Here is a 23,998-nt window from a genome sequence, read left to right as displayed (position 1 = left end):
TCTTTTGGCTTTCACCACTACTAAGGGCAGAAGTGGTGGTAATTTCATTATGGAGGCACCTAATAGGTGGCCATCATTACCTCCTATGAGAGGACAGACAATTTACATTCATGCCTTCTCTGGGATTCGAACTCGAGCCCTTCAGTATCACAGTTGAGTACCCTGACTACTATATCATCTGGGTAGCTAAGGAAAGTAATTTTATTAATCTGCATAAATCAGACTTTTTAAAGAATAAATGCAATTTCTAAGCTAATTTGAATTTTCGCATATAGAAAACATATGTATCATGCAGCCATTAGTCTTCCATGGAATAGAAAGAAAAGGTTGTAAAAAATTACAGTCAAAAGTCGTTAATTCGGACACCCATAATCCGGACCTCAAAGCTACAAACGTTCTGCGCATGCGTCTTGTTTACACATACGCGTAAGAATTTTACGGCTGCGCATATGCATAATACGTTTACACATGCGCATTTAATGTATAACGGACGGTATAAGCTAAAATTATCTAATTATCTATTTCAGTTAATGTTGCATAGTGCGTTGTTTCTTAATCTTCGAATTAGATCTGCTTACTATTTTTTGCAGACTGTTAGTGCAATTTTATAAAAATAAGCTTGAACTTTCGATTATGTAAAATAGAATTTCCGATGCTGGAACTCCCAAAGGATCTACAAAGTGAAAGTATGTTTCGATGTCCGTCAAACAATTGGAATTGCTGCAAAAAATGGATAAAGGCATATCCTTTGTTTCTCTTACCATTATGAAATCTGTTTATCAATTTCACGCTGCTCTGCGGCGTGGGGGGGACACCGCGGCGCGCAATGAATTGGAAGTTGATCTGTCACCACTATCCTTATCTTCAGGGCAGATGTTTTTATTTTATTTGGCTTATAATTCCTTACTAAATGTAGTATTTCATCTCAATGTACTCCGTCTTTGATATGATTTAAATTAAATTCCTCGTCATTATAATTCGCTTCTGATAGTGAAGAAAGTGACAGAGAGGTTATTGAAAACGAAAAAATTTCGATTGACAAATTAGTCGGTATTCTTTACAGAGCAATTATAGGACTTGAACAGTGGAACTTTGTAACTGAACAAGAAACTATGTCTGTTTATAGAATTAAAGAGAAAGTATTATCACATAAAACGAAGCAACTTAAACAATTTACATTGAAAGAAATGTTTAATAAAGTAAACAAATAAATATTAAGCTCTTTTTTTTTTTTTTTTTTTTTTTTTTTTTTTTGTAAATTTTGATACCTTTTAGATCATAATTGCTCTTTATTTCATAAATTACGGTTTCATATTTTTAATTTTATAATTTCTGCATGCCATCTTACCAGATTTAAACTGATGATCTATAATCAGGAAAAATCGATAATCTGGAATCGTCGAAGTCCCGACGAGTTCGGATTAACGACTTTTGACTGTATAAGTTTTTGAAAGGGCACAATATCAACGAGACTGTCTTGATATAGTAGTTTCAGGAGAAAATGAAACTATGATTGCAGACTTTGAGAAAAATAATGAAATTGAATTTTGAGATATTGAACATGAAATTCTCTACATCGAAGAATACCCTAGTAAACCTCCGATTCATGTAAATCCTATAAATTTCATGTATTACAACAGAACTAGAATGAACTATTTGTACTAAATATATTTGTGGAAAATTTATGCTTAAAGTACCATTTATTTTCTAAAAATATTCTCCATGATTATTTTTTATAAAGGAAAATTTTTTTTCAAATGTAGCTAAAAGTTATTATTTATTTATTTATTATTTTAAAACTAAATTGAAAATAATAAACTAGAGTTCAAGAATGGAGTAAAACTAGATTTGCATTCAACTCTAATTTGAAAGTTAAGAACTGAGTTAATGATGTTTTGCTATATCAAATATGATTATTTTGTTTAAGTAATAACTTCAAAATTTTTCTAGAGAACGAGCAAAGAATATTTGGACTATGTTATTAAGTACTGCCACAAAGTTGCACTGGGTACATTGTAAGATAATTTTCTGTTCTATAACTCAATTATCCTTTATATCCTGTTACAGATGTATTTTGTGGTTCTAAAATAGTATATTTATGGAAATTGTAGGAAAAATGAAAAATATTAGTTAAAAATGACAAAGGTAGAGTTTATTTGAATTTAATTAGTTGGAAATACTCTCAGTCCTTCCACGAGTTAAAAAATAATTTCACATAAAATTTGTTTTTTCAGTTCTATATGTTATTTGTTTAAATTATTAGTATTATCTATTACTGTAATCTGATTTGTCATACTTACTTAATCATTCCATTCCTCCCTTTTCACTAATATGTATTCTGTATTTCAAAGAACTTAGTTTCAAAAATATTCTTTTTACCTACACAAATACTTTGCTATTTATGTAGGTAAAAAGTATTATTATTTGCTATATATGTAGGTAAAAGTTTATTACTCAGTATATGGCATACATTGCTACCCTAAATGAGTTTCTAAATCATATGCTGAAAAAATTAAGGAGGAAAGTACATGAAAAGGGGAAATATACAAGTAAATAATGGTATTTAATGTTATTTAAGTCTTTTTAATATTTGTATAAGTCTGTTTTTAATATTAGTATTAGAATGCAAAAACTACCAAATGTTATCTTATGTTATGTTATTAAAAAGCTCCTTCGCACCCAAATGGTTAAAGCCCCCAGAACTGCTACTTTGGCCTAACTTCTATACCTCATAAATAGGCTAGCAGTAAGGAGTTTTTCTCAGTTTCTGCAGTATGTAATGTAAACATGATTAGCTTTTCTTAAATTTATCCTTCATAAAACTATTCCTTCTTTGGTAGATTTCTTTCATATTTGGCCTTAATTTAATCATCCTTCTAATTAAGAATCTATTAAAATTGATATATGTTAAGCTAAAATTTGGTAATTGCTCTTAGCTACTAAAATGTATAATTTTACTGACACTGTTTTACTCAAATTATTGTGCATCTAATTCATTTTAAGAATATGTACACAAATGCATACATTAACAGTTACGTAGAATTACATTTTTGGTACTTAACTCATGAATCTGTGAATTATTTGTGGCTTTTTGAAATAATTTTGAATAATTTATGCCAAAATTATTCAAAATAATTTTTTATTTTTATATAAAATTCAAAATTTTTATATAATTTTAATATTTTTATATAATATTCAAAATATATATTTATTTTTATAAATTTATTATTCAAAATAATAAATTTTGAATAATTTATGCCAAACAGGAGAGGAAGAAGCCTCATGTGGGTCATGAATTAATATTACATGAAATTTTTTCATTTATTTAAGAAAGAAAATATTCAAGACACAATTGAATTTTTTCATTGGATTATTATCAAATAAAGTTTGCAACAAATATTTCCTGCAAATGAAATGACAGTTTCTATTTTGCCAGAAGAGGAAATTTACATAGTGAAAGCACTGAAATGCCATTATTAACCAAACTGAGATGCCATTGTTATCATAATTAAAGATTTGTATTCTGATTCTAGAGGAATTTACTCATAATGTTTTTATTTGTGCAGTGGTTTCAAGTTTATTGAAATGTGTTAAATAGCCATACTATATATGACTGATAATTTAATTCATAAAACTTAATTTAATGCATTAAATATGTTTTTTTAGTACTGACGAAAATTAAACAAAAGGTCATGTTAAGCATAAAACTGTCGCGAACGACGCACGCTCCGCTTTTGGGGAACGGGTTGAGCCTCCAGACCGACGAGAATTGAAAAAGAAAGTTTGTTTTTTGAGAACTGGCAACGATAAGTGTATGCTTTTAGAACAGTGACGCAGTAGACTAATGACGCTGTTAGATATGTAGAACAATGATGCTAAGTAGTTAGAAGTGATTTTCGATAGTGTAATGATTTAGATATTTTTCCTCTTTTATGTCAAATGTCAAATAAAGTGATTCATACAAAACAGTGCCAATTTTAGATGAGTATGAAACCAAATCGGAGTCTACAAAAGCGGCGGACCAGAATCGAAGAACGCGGATCATAAAGGTAAGCAACCTTTCTTCATTTGCTTATCTAGAATTTTGAATGATCTGTTTTTTACTGAATTGAAACGATATAAAATTTTTTGGCGCCCGAACAGGGACCGCCGATGTAGACTATCTTGAAGTGAAAGATTTAGGAATGTTTAAAAAATATCTCCTTTTGATTTGAGAAGTTTATTTATGATTTGAGAGTACTGATTTTTAATTTGAAATATTTTCTATCTGAAATATTTAAACATGTCTACTAAAATAGAAGAATTAAAGAAAAGACGAACTGTAGTTAGGAGTATGACAACAAAGTTGATAAATAATTGTAAAGAATACCTCCAAGAAACAGAACACGATTTGTGTATTCTTAATGAAAATATTGATTTATTAGATTCAAAATATAACAGGCTAAAAGAATTAGATAAACAAATACAAGAATTAATTGAGGCTACTGAATATGAATCGGAATTTGAAACTTGTGAAGTTTATTCCGAGAAAATAATTTCCATGAAATCAAAACTAACATTTATGTTAAAAGAGAATAGGAAACCTGAAATTCCTGTTTCGAATACAATTGGTAATATTGTGAATAATGATATTTCAAATATTTCTGTATCTCATTCAAAAATTAAATTGCCTAAATTATCGATCAATAAATTTAATGGCGATCCTGTTAATTGGTTATCATTTTGGAACCAGTTTGACAATGCGATACATCAGAATAGTGATTTAACAGATACAGACAAATTTAATTATTTGATATCATTTTTATCAGGTGCTGCTTGTAATGCTGTTAGTGGTTTTTCATTATCAAGTGAAAATTATTTTGCCGCAATCGAGTTACTTAAAACACGCTTTGGTCGAACAGATTTAATTATAAATGCACATATGGGAAAACTGTTAAATTTAGAACCTGTTAGGAATGCTAACAACATATTTGCATTACGTAAGTTGTATGATGATATCGAAATACAGATAAGAAGTTTAAAATCACTTAATGTAACTTCTGGCACATATGGCACGTTATTGACACCAGTTTTATTAAAATTAATTCCGAATGAACTGAATCTTGATTTCCAAAGAAAAAGGAAATCGAAAGATAATTTTGATGTAAACGAATTATTAGAGTTCTTGAAAACGGAAATTGAGTGCCGCGAATCCATGCTACAAATTCAAGATAAAATAAACAACCATAATTCGAGCCACTTTCCTAAAGAAAAAAGAATAAATAAAATTTCTATTCCAACGGCTGCTGTGTTAAAGGTTTCAATTAACAGCTGCATATTTTGCGAGGATTCAGAAAAAGAAAAACATACTTCCGAAGCTTGCCCGAAGTCTGTAACAGACAGAAAGGCGTCACTTCGGAAACTCGGAATGTGTTATTTATGCCTTAAAAGGGGTAACCATTTGGCAAAAAATTGCTTTTCGAAGATAAAGTGTGATTCATGTGGGTGGAAACACAACAGTTTAATCTGTGACAGAAATAGTTTAGATGAGAAAAAATCAAATAAGAAGGATCTCAATTTGACGAACAAATCATGTTTAGAGAAAGTTTTATTACAAACTTTAGTTGTAAGAGTGCGTGGCAATGGTCCAGAAAAATACTGCCGCTGTTTAATTGATTCTGGGAGTCAACGAAGCTATGTATCTAAATTCTTAGCTAATGTTATGCAGTACGAATGTATTAACGAAAGCAGTGTGATTCATAGTCTGTTCGGAGGAACTGAAGTGGTTGAAACTCATAAACAGTTCGTTGTACGTTTAAGTAGCATCAAAAACGATTATCAGTGTAACTTCAAAGCTTTTGATCAAGTGAATATTTGTTCTGATATTCCACAATTGAACATCAAGCCTTATTTAAATGAGTTAAAAACCCATAACATATTTTTGAATGATGTTGAAGGTAGGCATAAAAAATTGTTGTTCGAGCATTCTCCTTCTGAAATTCATATCCTCATAGGCGCAGACATAGCGGGAAAATTGCTTACAGGGAAAATAAAGAAGTTAGAATGTGGATTAGTTTGCATTGAAACTTATTTAGGCTGGAGTATCATGGGGAAAATTCCCGTAGAAATGGAAAATAAATATGATTGTTCTTATGCATTTTCTATGTTAGTATCAGATAGTAAAATTTCTGATTTATGGAAACTTGATACTCTTGGGATATTAGACCCTTCAGAAAGTCAAACTAAAAGGGAATTAGAAAAACAAACAATGACACATTTTCTTTCCAATGTGAAAAGAGATGAAGAAGGAAGGTTTCAAGTTTGTTTACCTTGGATTGAAAATCGTTCCCTACTTCCAAACTATCGAGAAATAGCAGAAAAGAGATTAAAGAGCACAGTGAAGAATTTAAGGGATGGGGAATTTTTAGAAGATTACAACGCAATTTTTAAATCTTGGGAAGATGATAAAATAATAGAGATTGTTCCTGAGGAAGAAGTTAATACCCCCTCTCATTATTTACCCCATCGTGCTGTTATTCGAATGAATTCCACCACGACAAAAATAAGACCGGTTTTCGATGGATCCGTAAGAACTAAAGGATCACCCTCCGTAAATGACTGTTTGGAAAAGGGTCCAAATTTGATTGATACTGTTCCAGCTATAATAAATAGATTTCGACTGGGAAAAATTGGCGTTAGCGCTGATATAAAGAAGGCTTTTCTGCAGATAGCACTTAATCCTAAAGACAGAGATTATTTAAGATTTTTATGGTGGGAACAGGGAAATTCTGAGCGTTTGAAAATATACAGGCATAGAAGAGTGGTCTTTGGAATAACCAGCAGTCCATTTCTCTTAAATGCAACACTAACGAAATTAATGAATGAAGTACCAGAAAATTATCGTGCGATTGCTAATAAATTAGTAGAATCCTGGTACGTTGATAATTTAGTTACAAGTGTGAATGATGAATCAGAGTTAAAGAAGTTAAAAAATGATGCCACTGAAATTTTGGCAAGTGCTAAATTTGAATTACAAGAGTGGGCATATAACTATCCTCGAAATAAAAGGGATGCATTTGTTGTTGAACCCATTTTAGAACAGTCGAAGCTTGATAAATTAAATGAGAATGAGTTTTTCGATGATCCTTGTGAAGCTAAAACGGTCAACATTTTGGGACTTCTTTGGAATTTGCATGATGACACATTAAGTTGTGATATTAAGGGATTAAATGAATCAAAAAACAAACCTGTTACTAAAAGAACAATTTTGTCTGAAATTCATAAAATTTATGACCCTATTGGATTCACCTGCCCTATAATTTTAATTCCTAAAATTCTGTTACAAAACTGCTGGGAATTAAAAGTAACTTGGGATGAAGCTCTTCCTGAAGAAATTCAAAGGAAATACATGAAATGGAAAAATGATGCAAATCGTTTAACGGAAATAAAAATTCCTCGACAGATGATGCTTAATATTGATTCTGAATTGAAATTATCCTTTCATATATTTTGTGATGCATCCCGAATGGCATATGCAACCTGCGTTTATTTAAGAAATGAAAATGAAAATAAAGTTTCATGTCATTTAGTTCAAGCACGATCTAGAGTTGCTCCTCTAAAACCCACATCAATTTGTAGACTAGAATTATTAGCTTGTGTTGTTGGTGCAAGATTAATGAAATCTATAAAACAAGATTTGAAGGAAGAAAATATACCTACGTTTTATTGGACAGATTCAAGGAACACATTGTACTGGATTAAGAATGAAGAAAATTGGGGTGTATTTGTTATGAATAGAGTGAAAGAAATACGAGCTCTTACTAATCCTGATGCATGGAATTATGTTCCTGGCAACTTGAATCCGGCGGATATTCCGTCAAGAGGATGTTCTGTTGAAACTATTAAAGCCAAAAGATGGCATGAAGGTCCAGCATGGTTGAAGTTGAATCCAGACTGTTGGCCTACTTGTGATATTTCTCCTGACAAAGATATGATTGATCGAGAAAGAAGAAAAACAGTTGTATCCTCGTTAACAAATGTAGATGAAGAATTTTCGCATTTCTCATGAATTTCTTCTTTTGAGAAAATAATTAGAGTTACAGCCTGGATAAAAAGGTATATTGATAACTGCAGAGATAAAAACAGAACAACGTCAAAGAACTTAGAAATCGAAGAATTGAATGCAGCTGAAGTCCTTGTTTGGAAAATTGTGCAAAGGGTCTCCTTTAAAACAGAAAAGGATAAACGCTTACGAAATTTAAAACCATTTGTTGATTCATCTGGTCTTTTAAGAGTAAAGTCAAGAATATTAATGAGACAAGACTTCGAAAATTTTAGAACACCTGTAATCCTACCTTCTGAACATCCAGTTGTCTCTAAACTGATTATGGAAAAACATGAACAACAAATGCATTGCGGAACTCAGACTTTAATGGCAATGCTACGAGAAAATTTCTGGATTTTGAAAAGTCGTAAAACTATTCGTAAAGTGTTGAAAAACTGCACTAAATGTAGAAGATTTGATTCGAGACCCTCCACGGTACAATCCGCACCTTTGCCAAAGGACCGTATTAAAGATTCTTCTATTTTTGAAGTGACAGGTATCGACTTAGCTGGCCCTTTGTTTTTAAAAAAGGGATCGAAAACGTGGATCGTTTTATTTACATGTGCTGTATACAGGGCAATTCATCTTGAACTTTTAACATCTTTGTCAACAGATAACTTTTTATTGGCTTTCCGACGTTTTATAGCACGCAGAGGAAGACCTGAAATTGTCTACACTGATAACGGTAGTAATTTTATTGGTACAAATTCGCTCTTAAAAATGATTGACTGGGATAAACTTATTAAAAATCATGTTGTCAACCACATTAAGTGGAAATTTATCCCACCAGCTTCTCCCTGGTGGGGTGGATTTTGGGAAAGAATGATTGGCCTGATGAAAAACATTCTCAGAAAAGTTTTAGGTAATGCCTCACTGAAATATGAAGAACTCTATACGATCCTCTGTGATTGCGAAAATATCTTAAATTGCAGACCATTAAGTTATATTTCCGAGGACTTGGAACTGGAACCCTTGACACCTGCAATGTTTTTTCGTGATCTAAAAGAAAGTGGAGTTCCAGATCTAGATATTATTGATGCCAAATACTTACAAAAAAGGTATGCATATCAGATGAAGGTTAGAGAAGATCTAAGAAAACGGTTCAGAACTGAATACTTAGGACAACTGAAAAACCATATTTTAAAAACAGAGAAATATGTTAAACTATCGGTTGGAGACATTGTGTTAATAGAAACACCTGAGAAAAGAATTAAGTGGCCTCTAGGAAAAATTATAACACTCATCCCAGGAAATGATGGTGTAGTTCGTTTAGTAAAATTACGCACCAAAAGTGGCGAAATCCTTCGACCCATACAACGAATTTATCCGTTGGAAGTCCATTTACAAACGGATAATATAGGAGACTGTTTGAGAAAGAAGCATTCTGATCAAAAAATGTGTGATAAGCCTACAATTTCTATTGGATCTACAGAGTTTCGTGCCACTGACAAAGATCAGTCAGATGAACTCAATCAGAATCCCCTCAAAACAACCAGATGTGGACGAGTGATTCGAACTCCTGAACGATTAAACCTCATGAACTTTCAACCAGACTGTGGCTGAGTTTCAACTTGGTGAAACTCATCGGGGGAGTGTGTCGCGAACGACGCACGCTCCGCTTTTGGGGAACGGGTTGAGCCTCCAGACCGACGAGAATTGAAAAAGAAAGTTTGTTTTTTGAGAACTGGCAACGATAAGTGTATGCTTTTAGAACAGTGACGCAGTAGACTAATGACGCTGTTAGATATGTAGAACAATGATGCTAAGTAGTTAGAAGTGATTTTCGATAGTGTAATGATTTAGATATTTTTCCTCTTTTATGTCAAATGTCAAATAAAGTGATTCATACAAAACAGTGCCAATTTTAGATGAGTATGAAACCAAATCGGAGTCTACAAAAGCGGCGGACCAGAATCGAAGAACGCGGATCATAAAGGTAAGCAACCTTTCTTCATTTGCTTATCTAGAATTTTGAATGATCTGTTTTTTACTGAATTGAAACGATAAAAACATCACCAGTCTAGTAATTTAAATTATTTTTAACTTTTATTTTAAATAAAAAGCCAAAAAGTTTTAGTTATCATCACAAACTCAAGTATCAATTTGTACTAATTCAAATAGTATTAGACTACTTGAAACTGCACTGTTTAATCTCACACGTTAAATTTTAAAGCAAGCTGTTCTGGCAGATTTTAGGTGTAAAATTTTATTACATTTCAGTCTAAATATTCTTAACAAAACAAGACTAAATTTCCTTAAGCAAATTTAACTTGAAACTGAAAATAAATTATAGTTAAGATGTTTTTAACTACAGCATTTTTAAACGTCCTTTGATTTTTACTTAGTTTTTTACCCTTATATTACTTTAGTAAATGAAGGTGTTACACTCTGCTATCATATTTCATTCTAGATCTTTTCAAAGCAAAATGTGCTATTGGTCATACTGCTAATTTAGTATATGTCTTTCTTCCATTTAATTAAAATAATTCTCACTCTGATATAAAGAGCTTTTTTTCAGCAGTTGCTAGCTCTAATTTACATATCCTTTATTTATTGATTTGACTTTGCTTTCAATTTACATGAGAGACATCAAACCAGAATTTTTGGAGACTGCCATACATAACTATATGAATCTGTGCAAATTATTTTTTCAATGGAAAAAACATTTACAGTGTTAAAGTATTAGCTCAACAAAAATACTTTTAAAATGATTTGGAAAAAAAAATCTGGTAAGTTTCACAATATCTTGAAAACACCATTAGCTGTGAAACATTAAATTAACAATAAATGAATAAATTAATTAGTGGAAATAAAAAGGTCATTAATAAAGAGGAAATTTCATAGAGACTGAACTATAGTATCTATGAAGAAAACTACAGGTATATTTTTATGAACATGAATTACATAGAAGTTGTAATCTGAAACAAAAAGGTAGGTGTCTCTTGATCTTTTTTTTTTTTTTTTTCCTAAGCATAAAACACATGAAAATTATTTATTTTTGAAATTTACTTATTATTTGATCATTTAATGCATAATACTAAACATGAAATTTTTAAATAAAAATTTATATTTTCCAGTGACTTTATAATTATTTCTATTTTCCCTCTCAGTAATTGCTTTAATATAAAATTCTACAATATTAAACTCATCCATTTTTAGAAAACTGATTTACTCAATGAATAACTATCTGGTTTCTTATGCTAGCTTATCACATTTAATAAATTGTGAAAAATTTCAGCATATACATGGAAAAAATGTGTAGATGGCATGTTTTAAATACTGTAAAGTTTAACTAGGTTAGATAGAAATAGGGTATTAAATAAAAGCATGTATACTTGTGAAATTATATGATGAATTCATGAAAAATATGCATATAAACGTAGTCATAGACTTAATAAGAAAATTTTCCCTTGAACACTTGAAATACTATATATGTATTTGCCTCTAAACCCTTGAAATATACTATATGTAAAAACTACGAATAAAGCGCAATCGTTTACATGAATATAAATTTTATGTATAACTTACATGTAAAGTAAAAATATATATAAACACCTACTTTTTTCCCCTGGACACTTATGACATTTCAGTGTTCAGATTTGAAATGTTTTATATGAAGGACCATTCATATATTGCATGTATTTTTGGCATGTAATTTACAACTGCATGCTGGTTGAGATAATGCTGGTCATAGCTATTTTAATTTACTTATCACAGAAAAAAAAAAAAAAAAAAAAAAAAACCTGAATGACTTCTTTAAATTATGAAAAATTTTAACATACTTGACGAATACCAGTTTCTGAAGAGCACTTGTTTAAATCAGCAATGAAAAGTAAAGCACTCAAGTAACAAGTCCATTCCATAATATTTTCAAGATTTAAGTATTTTCTCCCATTCTGCTGTATCTGGTATATCTAAATAAATAAAAAAAAAAGTGCTTTATTATCCTGCAATACACAGCATCATATGAAATTTTCATTTTGTTATAAAGCAAATAAACTTTAAATAGAAACTCATTTAATTTTTAATACAGTACTCACACGGTAAAAATAAAAAAAAAAAATAAAAAAAAATTAAAAAAAAAAATATATAAATAAATAAAAAATCGCAAAATTAAATACAGTACAAAATCCAAGATCCAGACTTGTCGGGACTTCAATGATTCCGTATTTGAGATTTTTCTGGATATTAGATCATCAGTTTAAATCTAGCAAGATGGCATGTAGAAATTATAAAATTAAAAATATGAAATCGTGATTTACAAAATATTGAAACATGTATGACCTAAAGGGTATCAAAACTTACTAAAAAAAAAGCTGTGCCGAGAATTCCGACTAACTCGTAAATTGAAATTTTTGGTTTTCAATAATTTCTCTATTACTTTCTTCACTATCGGTAGCGGTATTTTCTGGATCTAGAACCATACTACAGATTTCGCTATGGGTTAATTGATTATTGATTGAGGCATTGTCATAACAATGAAAACTTCTGTTATATCAACTTTATAAAAACCTTTAAATTCATGGCTATTATCTTTATCATGTTCACCATGAAATATAGTGGCTGGCCTTAAAATATGCCAAGCAATTTTAAAGTATCTGGAGATACATCCTCATAGGATCTCGTGATGGTCTACACAGCAGATTTTATGCTAAAATATTTCAAAAATTCTTGAATAATCTTGCCATTATTCAAGAAATTTAACACTGATTTTAAAAATGCTACTTTATATTTGCATTTCGGCATGCACACTATTCCGATATCCCTGTCTGAATGATAAGCAGACAGTTTGGCAAAAAGAATGATATGGAAGCATTATCTTTCACTAAAACTTTAAATGAAGTATGACGAGAAACATGTTTACTCCTTTAAATGCTCAAGGTCGCATATTTTTTCAGATTACGAATAGTTTATACTTGTGCGTTCCAGCAGCATTTGCGCATGCTAAAATTGTTAGTCTCGCTTTGGAATCTTTGACACCAGTTGGAGACGTTTCTATAGAGGTTGCCAACCTATTTCGCAGTACATATTGCCAGAAAACTATTAACACATTCAATGAATTCATCTGCAACTAGTTCAGCAGATGAAGCTTTTTCTCCTCAAATTTTTAATCACCTTATACCATGGCGATTTTTACATTTGGTTAACCAACCTGTCGAATATGTGTACTTATTTTTTAATTTCTTCATGAAATATTTTGGCTTAGGCCATTAGCATTGGACTTGCCAATGGCACGCCCTCACTGCGACACTGTCTGACCCATTCAATCATCATTTTGCCATAATCGTCACTTTTAGCATAATAATTTTTCCATTATTCATTGCAAATGGGGTGTCGGAATTCACAAAATCTTCAAAAGTTCCCTTTCCTGTTTTCTTATGTCATATAGAGTTTACTTTCCAATGCCATAATCCTTGCATAATTTTGAGACTGATATAATGTTATCCATTTTTTGAAGCAATTCCATTTTTTGTTTAATTGACATCGAAAGATGCTTTCATGTTGTAGATCCTATACTCTTTAAGTTCTTTGTAGATCCTTATACTCTTTTGACATAATTGAAAGTTAAAACTTTAATTTTCATAAAATTGCTATAATAATAAGCTGGATCAAATCAGAAAATTAAGGAACAGCACAACCTGCTATATTAAATGAAATTCCTTGGAATATCGGTAACGTATAATTTTAGTTTAGCTTTAATAGGGTCCGCTATACATTATTGGTTATGTATCATGAGATTGGCGATGAAAGACAAGCTGTTCCACTAAATTTTGTCTTCCTTCTGTAACAACACTGAGATAATTAAGCCTGAATTGTATTAGTTTAGTTATTTATTATACTTACGTCTAGTTATTGTACATTCTTAAGGCTTATCTGAATCCTGAATAAATAAATTCCTACATATACTTAAGGCTTACCGAGGGTCAGCGCTAGATATCTTACCTCCTGGTGCAGTCTCAGCGGGTCCTAAATTCTGCTACCAAACACCTCCCTAAGTTCTAAATTTTGGATCATACTGCTTGATTGGTGCTTCTCCAAATTTCCAAAATTTTGTCTTCCCTAAATTCTGCCACCCGATGCAACCATACGAGTCCTGGTGCCAGTTTTATGTGAATAACAAATCATTTACTCTTAATTGAAACAGCACTAAATGTAATCTTTTGGCCTATGAGTATCATTAATAAGCCTATTTTTAGCATATGGAAAGAAATTTTTGTTAAAATTTTCCTCATCAACATTTCTTAGCCCATTTAACTTAAATCTGTAATCATTGCCAAACGTAATGTCGACATAAAAGGCTACCATACTCTTTGTTATTCAATTACTAAACTACTACTAAAAAAAAAAAAAAAAAAAAAAAATGTTTGAGCATCGCTGCATGAGTTATTACTCAAAGAGTCATGTGTTGATAAACATATGGTGATGAAAGCAAAATATAAAAATTATTTCCCAGGTTGTGTCAAGGATATAAAATATTAGTAGGAGTAAAATCAATGATGTTTGAATGTTTTGGTTTGAGATGTACGCCAAACAGATATGCAGCTACAAAGCCAAATTACAGATCACCCAAATATATGCTAAAATTATTGTTACTTCAATAACATATTTTATTTAGAGCTGAAGTGAAATTAAGAATCGTGGCTCTCCACATATAGTATTATGAAGAGGGGAAATATCAGATGCACATGCATAACGCATACATATATATAAAAAAAAGAGGTTGTAGGTGGTATTCGGTCTGGATCTTAAGATCATTCCTGATCTCGGACTTTGTACTGTATATCAGTGAAATTGCTGAGAGATAATATTTTGCAAATTAACTATTATATACGAGTTTTTTGGAAAATATTTTTTACTATAGAAAAATATCGATGAATGTTTATAAAAAGAAATGAAAGGGAAAGTGTTCTTGTTTGGAATGAAATAAAATTAAAAAAATATAAATGAAATGAACTGTTAAGGATAAAAATGCTGAATTTTTATGTGAAAGTTTAAGATTCACACCTTCAAAAAAAATTTATGAAATGATTATTAAAATGCATTCATAACTTAAAAGAAAATTTTAAAATTTACCACATGATTTAACAAATAGTTAGACAGAAAGATAAACAATAATTACTTTTACCAGAAAAGAAGAATTACATAATTATACTTCACTTTGAGCTCCTGAAGTATATTTTTAACACTTAGAATAAATCCATACAGAATAATAATATTGCTATCAGAATATTACTAATATCATTAATACATTTTAAAGGTAGCCTCCATCTAATGTATTATTGAATTATTTCTTGAAAATTATTTTAATTTTATATATAATCAATGCTATTTAAGAAATAATAACATTAAATCCTAGACACTAATTTTTTACCCTGGTAATTTTAATACCTTGTAGAAAGTGGAGATGCTTCCATTTTGCTCAGAAAATTACACAGTAGCAAATTTTAAAATTTTGAAATTTTTCTCTAATTTTTAAGTTTGCGTAAAAATACTTCTTCTATCGTAAGAACTTCAGAAATGTACTTCTGCTACAAAGGCTAAAAACATTAGTGGAAATATGATTTCTCTATACACAAATAAAACCACACACAAATTAAACACAAATACTAATTATGAGTTACTATTGACTGACCAACACATAACAAATTGCTGAATGGAAAAAAAAAAATATTAACTAATGACTTGTCTGAATCATATTAATGAGTCCCTGCCACATAATATCAAGAGTTTTCTTATAGTTTTGATTTTATATTTCCGAATTTTCTAACAAATGATAAACATTGAATAAATATGTTTAACTGTATAGTTATTAATTCACAAAATGCATAAAATTACATTACTGGCTACAACTATCATTATGTATCAACATACACACACATGTGCATGCACGAACACAGAAATATTTATTCTTATTATAAACTACCATACTTTAAAATATCACTGTAGGAGGACTGCAATAACAAGAATTCTAATATAAAATTAAAAACAGTTTAATAATAAATTTAAGGATCGATTTACCAAATTATATATTTGAAAGAAGAGCACATGAAACTTTGACTGAAATAAATGCTACAAAAACAGCATAATTCAAACTAGAGAATGCATGCTAATTGCAATTAAATACCTCTTTCAGTAAATGTATTACTGCAAATATAAATATGCAGCTTTTGCACAGTTTGGGAAATACTTGCTCTAAATCTGCATCACAGTTTCCTATAAAAGGCTGGCAAGTGTAGTTGCTTATGATACTAAAAATAAAATATAGCATTGAATAAAATATAATATTGAATATGAAACTAAAATCATAAAATTTATAATATTTTTCTTCTTATCAATAAAATGTACACACATTTTTAATTATCATTGAGTATTTAAATGCATAAACTGAATATAGAATGGGACATATTTTGATTATATGCTACTGAATATAAACAACTGAATATTTCTTTCAAAGGCATTTCTAAAATAATTAAAAGAAACTGATATAGGATTCCTATGCAAATCATAAAAAAGAATAAACACATTTAATGAATTAAATGTAATTAAGAATATGTAATTTTATTTCATAAAATATTATTCTTAATAAAAATAAATATTGCAAAATCTTTTCATAAATTAAACTTCTAAAGTATTTTAATCATTAATACTTCATTAAATTTGGCATCAAAATTCATTAAATTTGTAAACAAAATCTGACTGCAAAATTCTCCTAATTTTTTCCTTATTCAAGCGATTTAACAAAATGACTTATTTAATTCGTCTATGTATTAAACAAGGAAGAAATTGTAATTCAGTTTCGATCACATATCAAAATGTGTATTTATTTTATTTTATTTTAAAATAGTTAGAGAATTAAAACATTATTCTGCATATATTACAAAATAAAACATTTTTTCTATCACTGAAGTACTCAAATGCAATTCTTTTATTTGGATGCAGATTCTCATTTAAATTATTACCTGTCTTACAAACAAGTATAACTGCTTATATGGCTAATTAATACAAAATAAATTACTGCTACACAACATCAATTTCAATTTGAAAATCACCATCATTTTTTCAATCTACAAGTATATTGTATAGCAACACTAAACAATATAGAATGTATGTAAATAAAAAAAAATTTCAAGTGGAGTGTATTCATGAAAGACCTTTGACCACATCCAGTTCGGTGTCTGATCATAAAAGGTCCAGTGAAGTCCACACCTGTTGGAGACGGCTGCTTCAGACAGACGATTATGTAACGGCTGGGTGAAGTCGACAGAAGGAGCACCACTTTTGATTGGACTATTTTTTATTATTTTCATTTTTTCTTTAACTGCGAACTAAGTGGGGAATTCCCTTTTCACTCAGTTATATGTATGTACTAGTTAGAGTAACGTAACGTTTTCCGCTTGTGTGAGATATCCATATTAAATATTATATTAATATTGTGTGAGATATCCATTTAAATTAATAATCCCTGCTGTGATTATTTAATTTGTAACCTGCACATCGTAGCCCTGAGAGTTGCAACATAGTACATCTGGCGTCCACTATTATATATTTTTGATGAAATATGGATATCAAAGTTTTGAAAGCAAAATGAAAGTTGCTGAGAACAGAGTTTACAGTATGTTGCAACGATATAGCTCAGGAGATCGAAAACAAAAGTTTAGAAAATGACGGAGTCACTATGTTGTTCAAACAGATTCAGGATAAATTCACACATTTAGAAACAACTCAAGAAGAAGTTTCGAATTTGTAGCCAAGTGATGATTCCCTTCAAGACATATATTCTGAGGTTTTTTTTAAAGCAGAAGAATAATGAGACAAGTTCTGCTTAATTTGTTTGCTGTTAGAAAATGCAAAGAAGGCAAATTCGCTTATGGAAGGAACAAAAACTGAGCAAAAAAGGAAATTCAAGCTTCTGAAACTTGAATTGAGGAAATTTAGTGGAGAACCAAGACTTTGTTGCCTTTTGGTCCCAATTTGAAAAAATTCACAAAGATGATGCTATTGTGGATGAAGACAAATTTCAATATATGTTACAATGTGTGGTAGTAGATTCTAAAGCGGCAAGATTGGTAACAAGTTTTCCACCAACTAAAGAAAATTATTCAAAGGTAATTGCACAGCTTAAAGAATGCTTCGGAAGAGATGAACTTTTGGTTCAGATTTATGTATGGGATCTACTTTTCATAGTAATGAAAAATGCTGCTGGTCGCATTAAAGGAGATTTAGCTGAGCTTTATGATTTACTTGAGAGCACTTGAAAGCCTCGGTTAGACTAAGGAAAAATTTGCTGAATTTTTGGAGCCACTTGCTGAGTCCTGTCTACCAGAGACTTTTCTTCGTGCATGGGAAAGAAGCCGTTCAATGAAAGATACTACGTCACAGCAAGATAGCGCACATTCTTTGGATAAACTTTTGTGCTTTCTTCAAAACGAAGTGAAAAGTGAGGAAATTATTAAGCTCACTCGTACCGGGTTGGGAGCTTCACGTTCTGCGAATGTGCGTCCGTATTCTGATGATGCGGGTTGCTCTACAGCTGCCTTGGTAAATTTTCAAGACAATACAGGTAGGCGAAATTTACGTTGTATTTTTTGTGAGAAATCCCACAATTCTGCCAAATGTTTTTCTGCTCGCAAAATGTCTTTAGAAGATAAGCGAAAGCTTTTGTTGCAAAAGTGCACCTGTTTTTGCTGCCTACGAGTTAGACATAGTTCACGGGCACACAAAAATAAAGTAAAATGCTTAACTTGTGATAAGTTTCACTATACCATTTTGTGCTACAATAACAAACCTGTAAAGCCAAATGAAACTGACAGTACTGTTATTTCAAGTAATGCATTGTCTAATCAGTCAACTGCTAATGAAAATGCATATTTGCAAACACTTGTTTTAAAAATAGTATTTGAGGGTAGACAACTTACAGTTCGTACGATTTTTGACAGTGGTTCACAAAAATCTTATCTTTCAGAAAGGGTCATCACATTTTTGCAACTGTGTCCTAAATCAAAACAAACCATTATACATGGTTTGTTTGGGGGAAGAGAAACAAGTCTTCATTACCATTTAGTGTTTGATGCTAATTTAAGAAATTTTGAGGGCACGTATGTCCATAACTTTGAAGTACTTTCTCAAAACAAAATATATGGATGTGTTCCAAAAGTAGTTGATCCCAATACTATGAAAGAATTAAAAGAAAGAAATATCACCTTGTCTGACTTGCAAGCTAAAGAATATGACATTGAATTGCTTTTAGCAGCAGATGCCATCGGGGACATTATCACTGGCAGCTCTCTGAAACTGAACTCAGCTGTAACTGTAGTCGAGACTAAATTCGGATACACTGTGATTGGTAAAGTAAACAGCTTATCTAAAGAACCTACTTCTACTATTCCAGCATTACTAGAAAATAGTTTGTACAATAATGTAGTTTCGTTGCATTGTGCTAATCTTAGCGTAACCGAACTGTGGAATTTACAGGGTGTTCGGGATAAATTTGACAGTTACGTAAGGGAAAAGAAAATCCGCTTTGTATCTATTAAATTTAATGAATTGACAAAAAAAATTACAGGCAGAGTAAATTACAATACTATCAACAAGATTCACTCAAAATAACCACTATTAGATCGATCACAGCTTCAATCCTGCTTCAAAACCTCTAACAAGCTGATGCTACAGTCTTCCTGGGAATTCCGAATTCCAATGCCAGGGTTCTTCAACACCTGTTCCTGCAGATTTGCGAGGAATTCTGCTGTAAGAAAGCAATCAGATCGTCTGCTAGGGATCTTTCTTCTTGTTACATCCTTGTAGTCACCATTTCAAGTCTCTTGTTCATGCCTGATTGTTTTTACTGTGTTCACTAAGCATTGGGCAGCAGTCATAATATCCCTACTTTGATGGCCGGCACGAATCATCATGATGCAAGTTATGCTCTTCCATGATTCAGGTGGGTTCCAGTCATCCATCCTTTCTGACATCTTGTATATGAATGAAGACGAGTCCAAACTTTTAAATGATGAGTAGTGTGTCAATACCTCCAACCTATGGAAAAATATAATCAATTATAAATATGTCAAATTTATCCCAAACACCCTGTAGATGGCATTGGCATAACAGACCCAACTGAAGATCTTAAACGTAAACTTGCTCACTCTGACACCGTTAAGTAATTTAAAATCTTCTTCCTAATGGCCAATATGAATTGCCACTGTTCTATAAATCTGAAATTCTGCTACCTAATAATAAGTCTATGACTTTTAAAAGGCATCAAAGAATGTGTCAATGAATTAATGAGGAAAATCTGTTAGATGACTATAAAATAGTTAAGCAATGGTAAGACCTAAAAGTAATAGAAATGGTTCTTGAAACTGAAATTATTTTTTATTTAAATTAATTTGATTTATTATTTGCTCCATAGACATGTTATAAAGCATACTAGGCAGACAATGAAGGTAAGGCCGGTGTTCGACGCTTCAGCCCAAGAGACAAATCAACCATCCCTAAATGATTGTTTAAATAGAGAGCCGAACTTAATTAAACTCATACCTGATATGATTGACAGGTTTAGATTGTATTCCATTGGTTTATCACTGGACACTGAGAAAGCGTTTCTTCAGCTGAGTATTATCCCAGAACAAAGAGATTATTTGAGGTTTTTTTTCTTCCAACTCCACTGCAGAATGGTGTTTAGCATTTGTTCTTCTCCGTTCCAACTTTCAACATTGATGGAGAATTCCCCTGCTGAGTTTGACAATGTGACCCAAAAATTAAAGCATTCGTTTTATGTTGACAATTGTGTCACTGTGGTTCACAATTGTCATATCAAAAAGCAAGAAAATTTTATAGTTAAGGAGACAGAAGTAATGGCTAGAAGATGTTTTAACCTACAGGGTTGGAAAAGTAATGTTCCAGGTCATTGCATTTCCCGTAATTCAGGTGTAACTTCTCTTCTTGGAATCTTATGGGATTTGGATAACGATACATTAAAATGTAATCTTAATTATTTAATGGATAATGAGATATGTAAACATAATATTTTGGCTATGGTACATAAATTTTTGATCTGCAGGGTTTTTTTGAGTCCAACTACCTTATTACCTAAGTTACTATTACAGGAGGCTTGGACTATGAAATTAAAATGAGATGACCCCTTACCAGACAATATTCAGAAAACTTTTCAGAAGTGGCAGGATGAAATTAAATATCTTGAGAAAATTAGTATTCTATCATATGTAGAGATAAATGAGAATTCAGAGCTGCATCTATTCGTTGAATCATGTAAGAGCTGCTATGGTGCATGTGTCTACATTAGAACTGTAACAACTGTGGGAGTCAAAATTCGACTGATCCGACCCAAATCCAAGGTAGCACCGTTAAAATCTCTGACAATACCACGGTTAGAAATGATGGCCTGTTGCATTGGTGCAAGACTGGTTCACTCAGTATATGCTGCCTTAAATTTGCCAGATTTGAAAATACTTGCATGGAGTGATTCTATGTTAGCACTCTGATGGATTAAGAACCGTGGTGATTGGTCAGTTTTCGTTGCAAATAGAGTAAAAGAAATAAACAGTCTGATTCCTTCTCAGAGTTGGCGCTATGTACCAAGTGATTTAAACCCGGCAAATATACACTTTCAAGAGGCAGTTCCCCTTGTTCATTTTCCGATTCTCTCTGGTGAGAGAGGTTAGTTCGTGTAGTAAAGGAACTGTTGAGAAGGACATTCAGTTATGCGGTTCTCACAACCGAGGAGTTGTACACAGTATTATGTGACTGTGAGTCAATAATTAACTCTAGACCTCTTACCTATCTGTCCGAAAATTCGGATGATTTAATCCCACTTTCCCCAACCATGTTTTTCATTGAGAATCTTAGATAGCTTAGATGTTCCTGATCTTGATTTCTGCGATTCAAAAGGTCTTCAAAAAAGGGCTAGACATTGCTAAAAACTACTTAATGATTTAGCGCATAGATTTAGGAAAGAATATTTAGGCCATCTGTTCCAAAATAAGAAGGGTCCATCGTCAGAGCTACGGTTGCGTGAAATTGTCCTAATAGGAGATGATATCAAAAAACGGATGCACTGGCCTTTACCTAAGGTGATTCGACTAATTCTTGGAAAGATGGGAAGGTGAGAACTGTAGAACTGAAGACTCAAGCTGGTACACTGCTTCACCCCATTCAGAGAGTCTTTCCATTGGAAGTGCAGTTAACGGATACCCCCACTGATCCCATACGCAATAACACTGTTACTAATCCTATTTCTTCTATATCTAATGATGAGCATTCAGATTCTAATGACTCTAGTAACATCCTGCAAGGTGCTAAAGTGTCAAGATTTGGACATGTGATCAAGGTGGCTCAGAAATTAGATCTCTTCAACCAGGTACTGTATGTCTTTGAGCCAACCTGAAGACGACTCAAAAAGGGGGAGAATGTAGGAGATGGCTGCTTCAGACAGACGATTATGTAACGGCTGGGTGAAGTCGACAGAAGGAGTGCCACTTTTGATTGGACTATTTTTCATTATTCTTATTTTTTCTTTAACTGCAAACTAAGTGGGGAATTCCCATTTCACTCAGTTATATGTATGTACTAGTTAGAGTAATGCAACATTTTCTGCTTGTGTGAGACATCCATATTAAAATCTTTATATTAATAATATCTGCTGTGATTATTTAATTTGTAACCTGCACGTTGTAGCCCTGAGAGTTGCAACAACACCAATACGATAAAATGGTCTAGTTATGTAACACATTAGACAGGGAAAACGGACGTGATTTGTGTGGCAAGATTGGCTCTATATCTGCGGCAGATAACACATTTGTTGAAGACTTTTTGAATGGAAAATCGAGCACATATCATCCAGACTAAGACTCTAAGTAAATTGGACTATGAAAAATATTTTAAAATAATAGCAGGTTTTGGAACTGCTAAAACACTGATATTAAAACAGTTCTTTTCTTCTTTCAAGGCAACTTTAGGGAGAGAGAGTGTCTCTAGAAATGGAAAGTTCTCTATTTCATCTAATTGAGAAGGTAAGATACCTAGGTCTGCCAGATCACTGATTCCTGAAACATGACCCCATTTCGCTTGAGGAATCATAGTCTGAATCTTGGGCACTTGATTTGCGACAAATGGCTGCCAGTGATAAGGTTCAGAAGATTGCCATGCCAGCGTTATCATTGAATCTGTCCAAGCTATGATGCCTTTAACTGGTAAAGGAAAGTCTCTTAAGACTGTATGCAATAAAGCCAAATTCTAGATGTGGCAGATATTGAGTATTCAGAGGTGAAACCTTTGTTCTAGAGGTGAGTAAAGAAATGTTTGTATCTGAATTTTCTGAAACAGATCTCATGTAAAATACCCTGCAATAAGCCTTTTTAGTAGCATCACAAAATGCATGAATTTCCAGTTTAACATTTTATATTTTCAATGCACATCTAGGTATTTTTAGTTGTTGGATTAGAGGAAGTTCTTTATGAAAGGATATCTATCTCTTTGTCATGTCTTCTGGAATGGATTGATTCCAAGTTAAGTTTTGCTTACACAGTTCATGAAGAAAGGTTTTTTATAAATATCATGCAAGGGAATATGAAACCCAAGGGATTGAAAACGTGCAAAACTTCTGACAAAATTTCGCTTTTTGAAAATGTAAATTTGTCTTCAATTGGCAAATTTACAATTTGCTTCAATTGGTGGAACTGCGAAATGAAAACAGTCATATTTTGTATTCCATTTAATACCAAGGACATTAACTTCTTCATCTGAATCAACGTGCATCAGATCTTTTTCTTCTTCATTTAGTGGTTCTTTAAATATTGATGCAACATTAGAATGACATTTTCAAAGGTTGAATCCACCTCTCTTCATCATATTCTTTAATTCATTCACTAGCTCTAGAGCTTCTTGCTGTGATGAAGC

The 23,998-nt window shown here is 31.7% G+C and overlaps 1 protein-coding gene across 6 annotated transcripts in view; it reads right to left on the bottom strand.

Moving 5' to 3' along the window:
* LOC118192716 (transient receptor potential cation channel subfamily A member 1 homolog) overlaps positions 1-23,998 on the bottom strand; it is a 122,628-nt gene that overhangs the window by 28,169 nt on the left and 70,461 nt on the right. For 4 of the 6 annotated variants that reach the window (XM_085822133.1, XM_035363728.2, XM_035363734.2 and 1 more), the window contains 2 exons: positions 16,209-16,332; positions 11,866-11,997 (listed from right to left, as the gene is read on the bottom strand). In XM_085822133.1, the coding sequence (XP_085678259.1) occupies positions 11,866-11,997; positions 16,209-16,332 (256 nt within the window). Of the gene's footprint in view, positions 1-11,865; positions 11,998-16,208; positions 16,333-17,929; positions 20,117-23,998 lie in introns of those variants that run through there. The other 2 variants (XR_004758806.2, XM_035363746.2) reach the window with 2 other exon arrangements.

Source organism: Stegodyphus dumicola, chromosome 8 (genome assembly GCF_044657685.1).
Source record: "Stegodyphus dumicola isolate Sdum_Otavi_A_Nest chromosome 8, ASM4465768v1".
Taxonomy (NCBI): Eukaryota; Metazoa; Arthropoda; class Arachnida; order Araneae; family Eresidae; genus Stegodyphus; species Stegodyphus dumicola.
The sequence above is the reverse complement of the archived record's forward strand: the minus strand, read 5'-3'. Positions and strand labels throughout refer to the sequence as shown.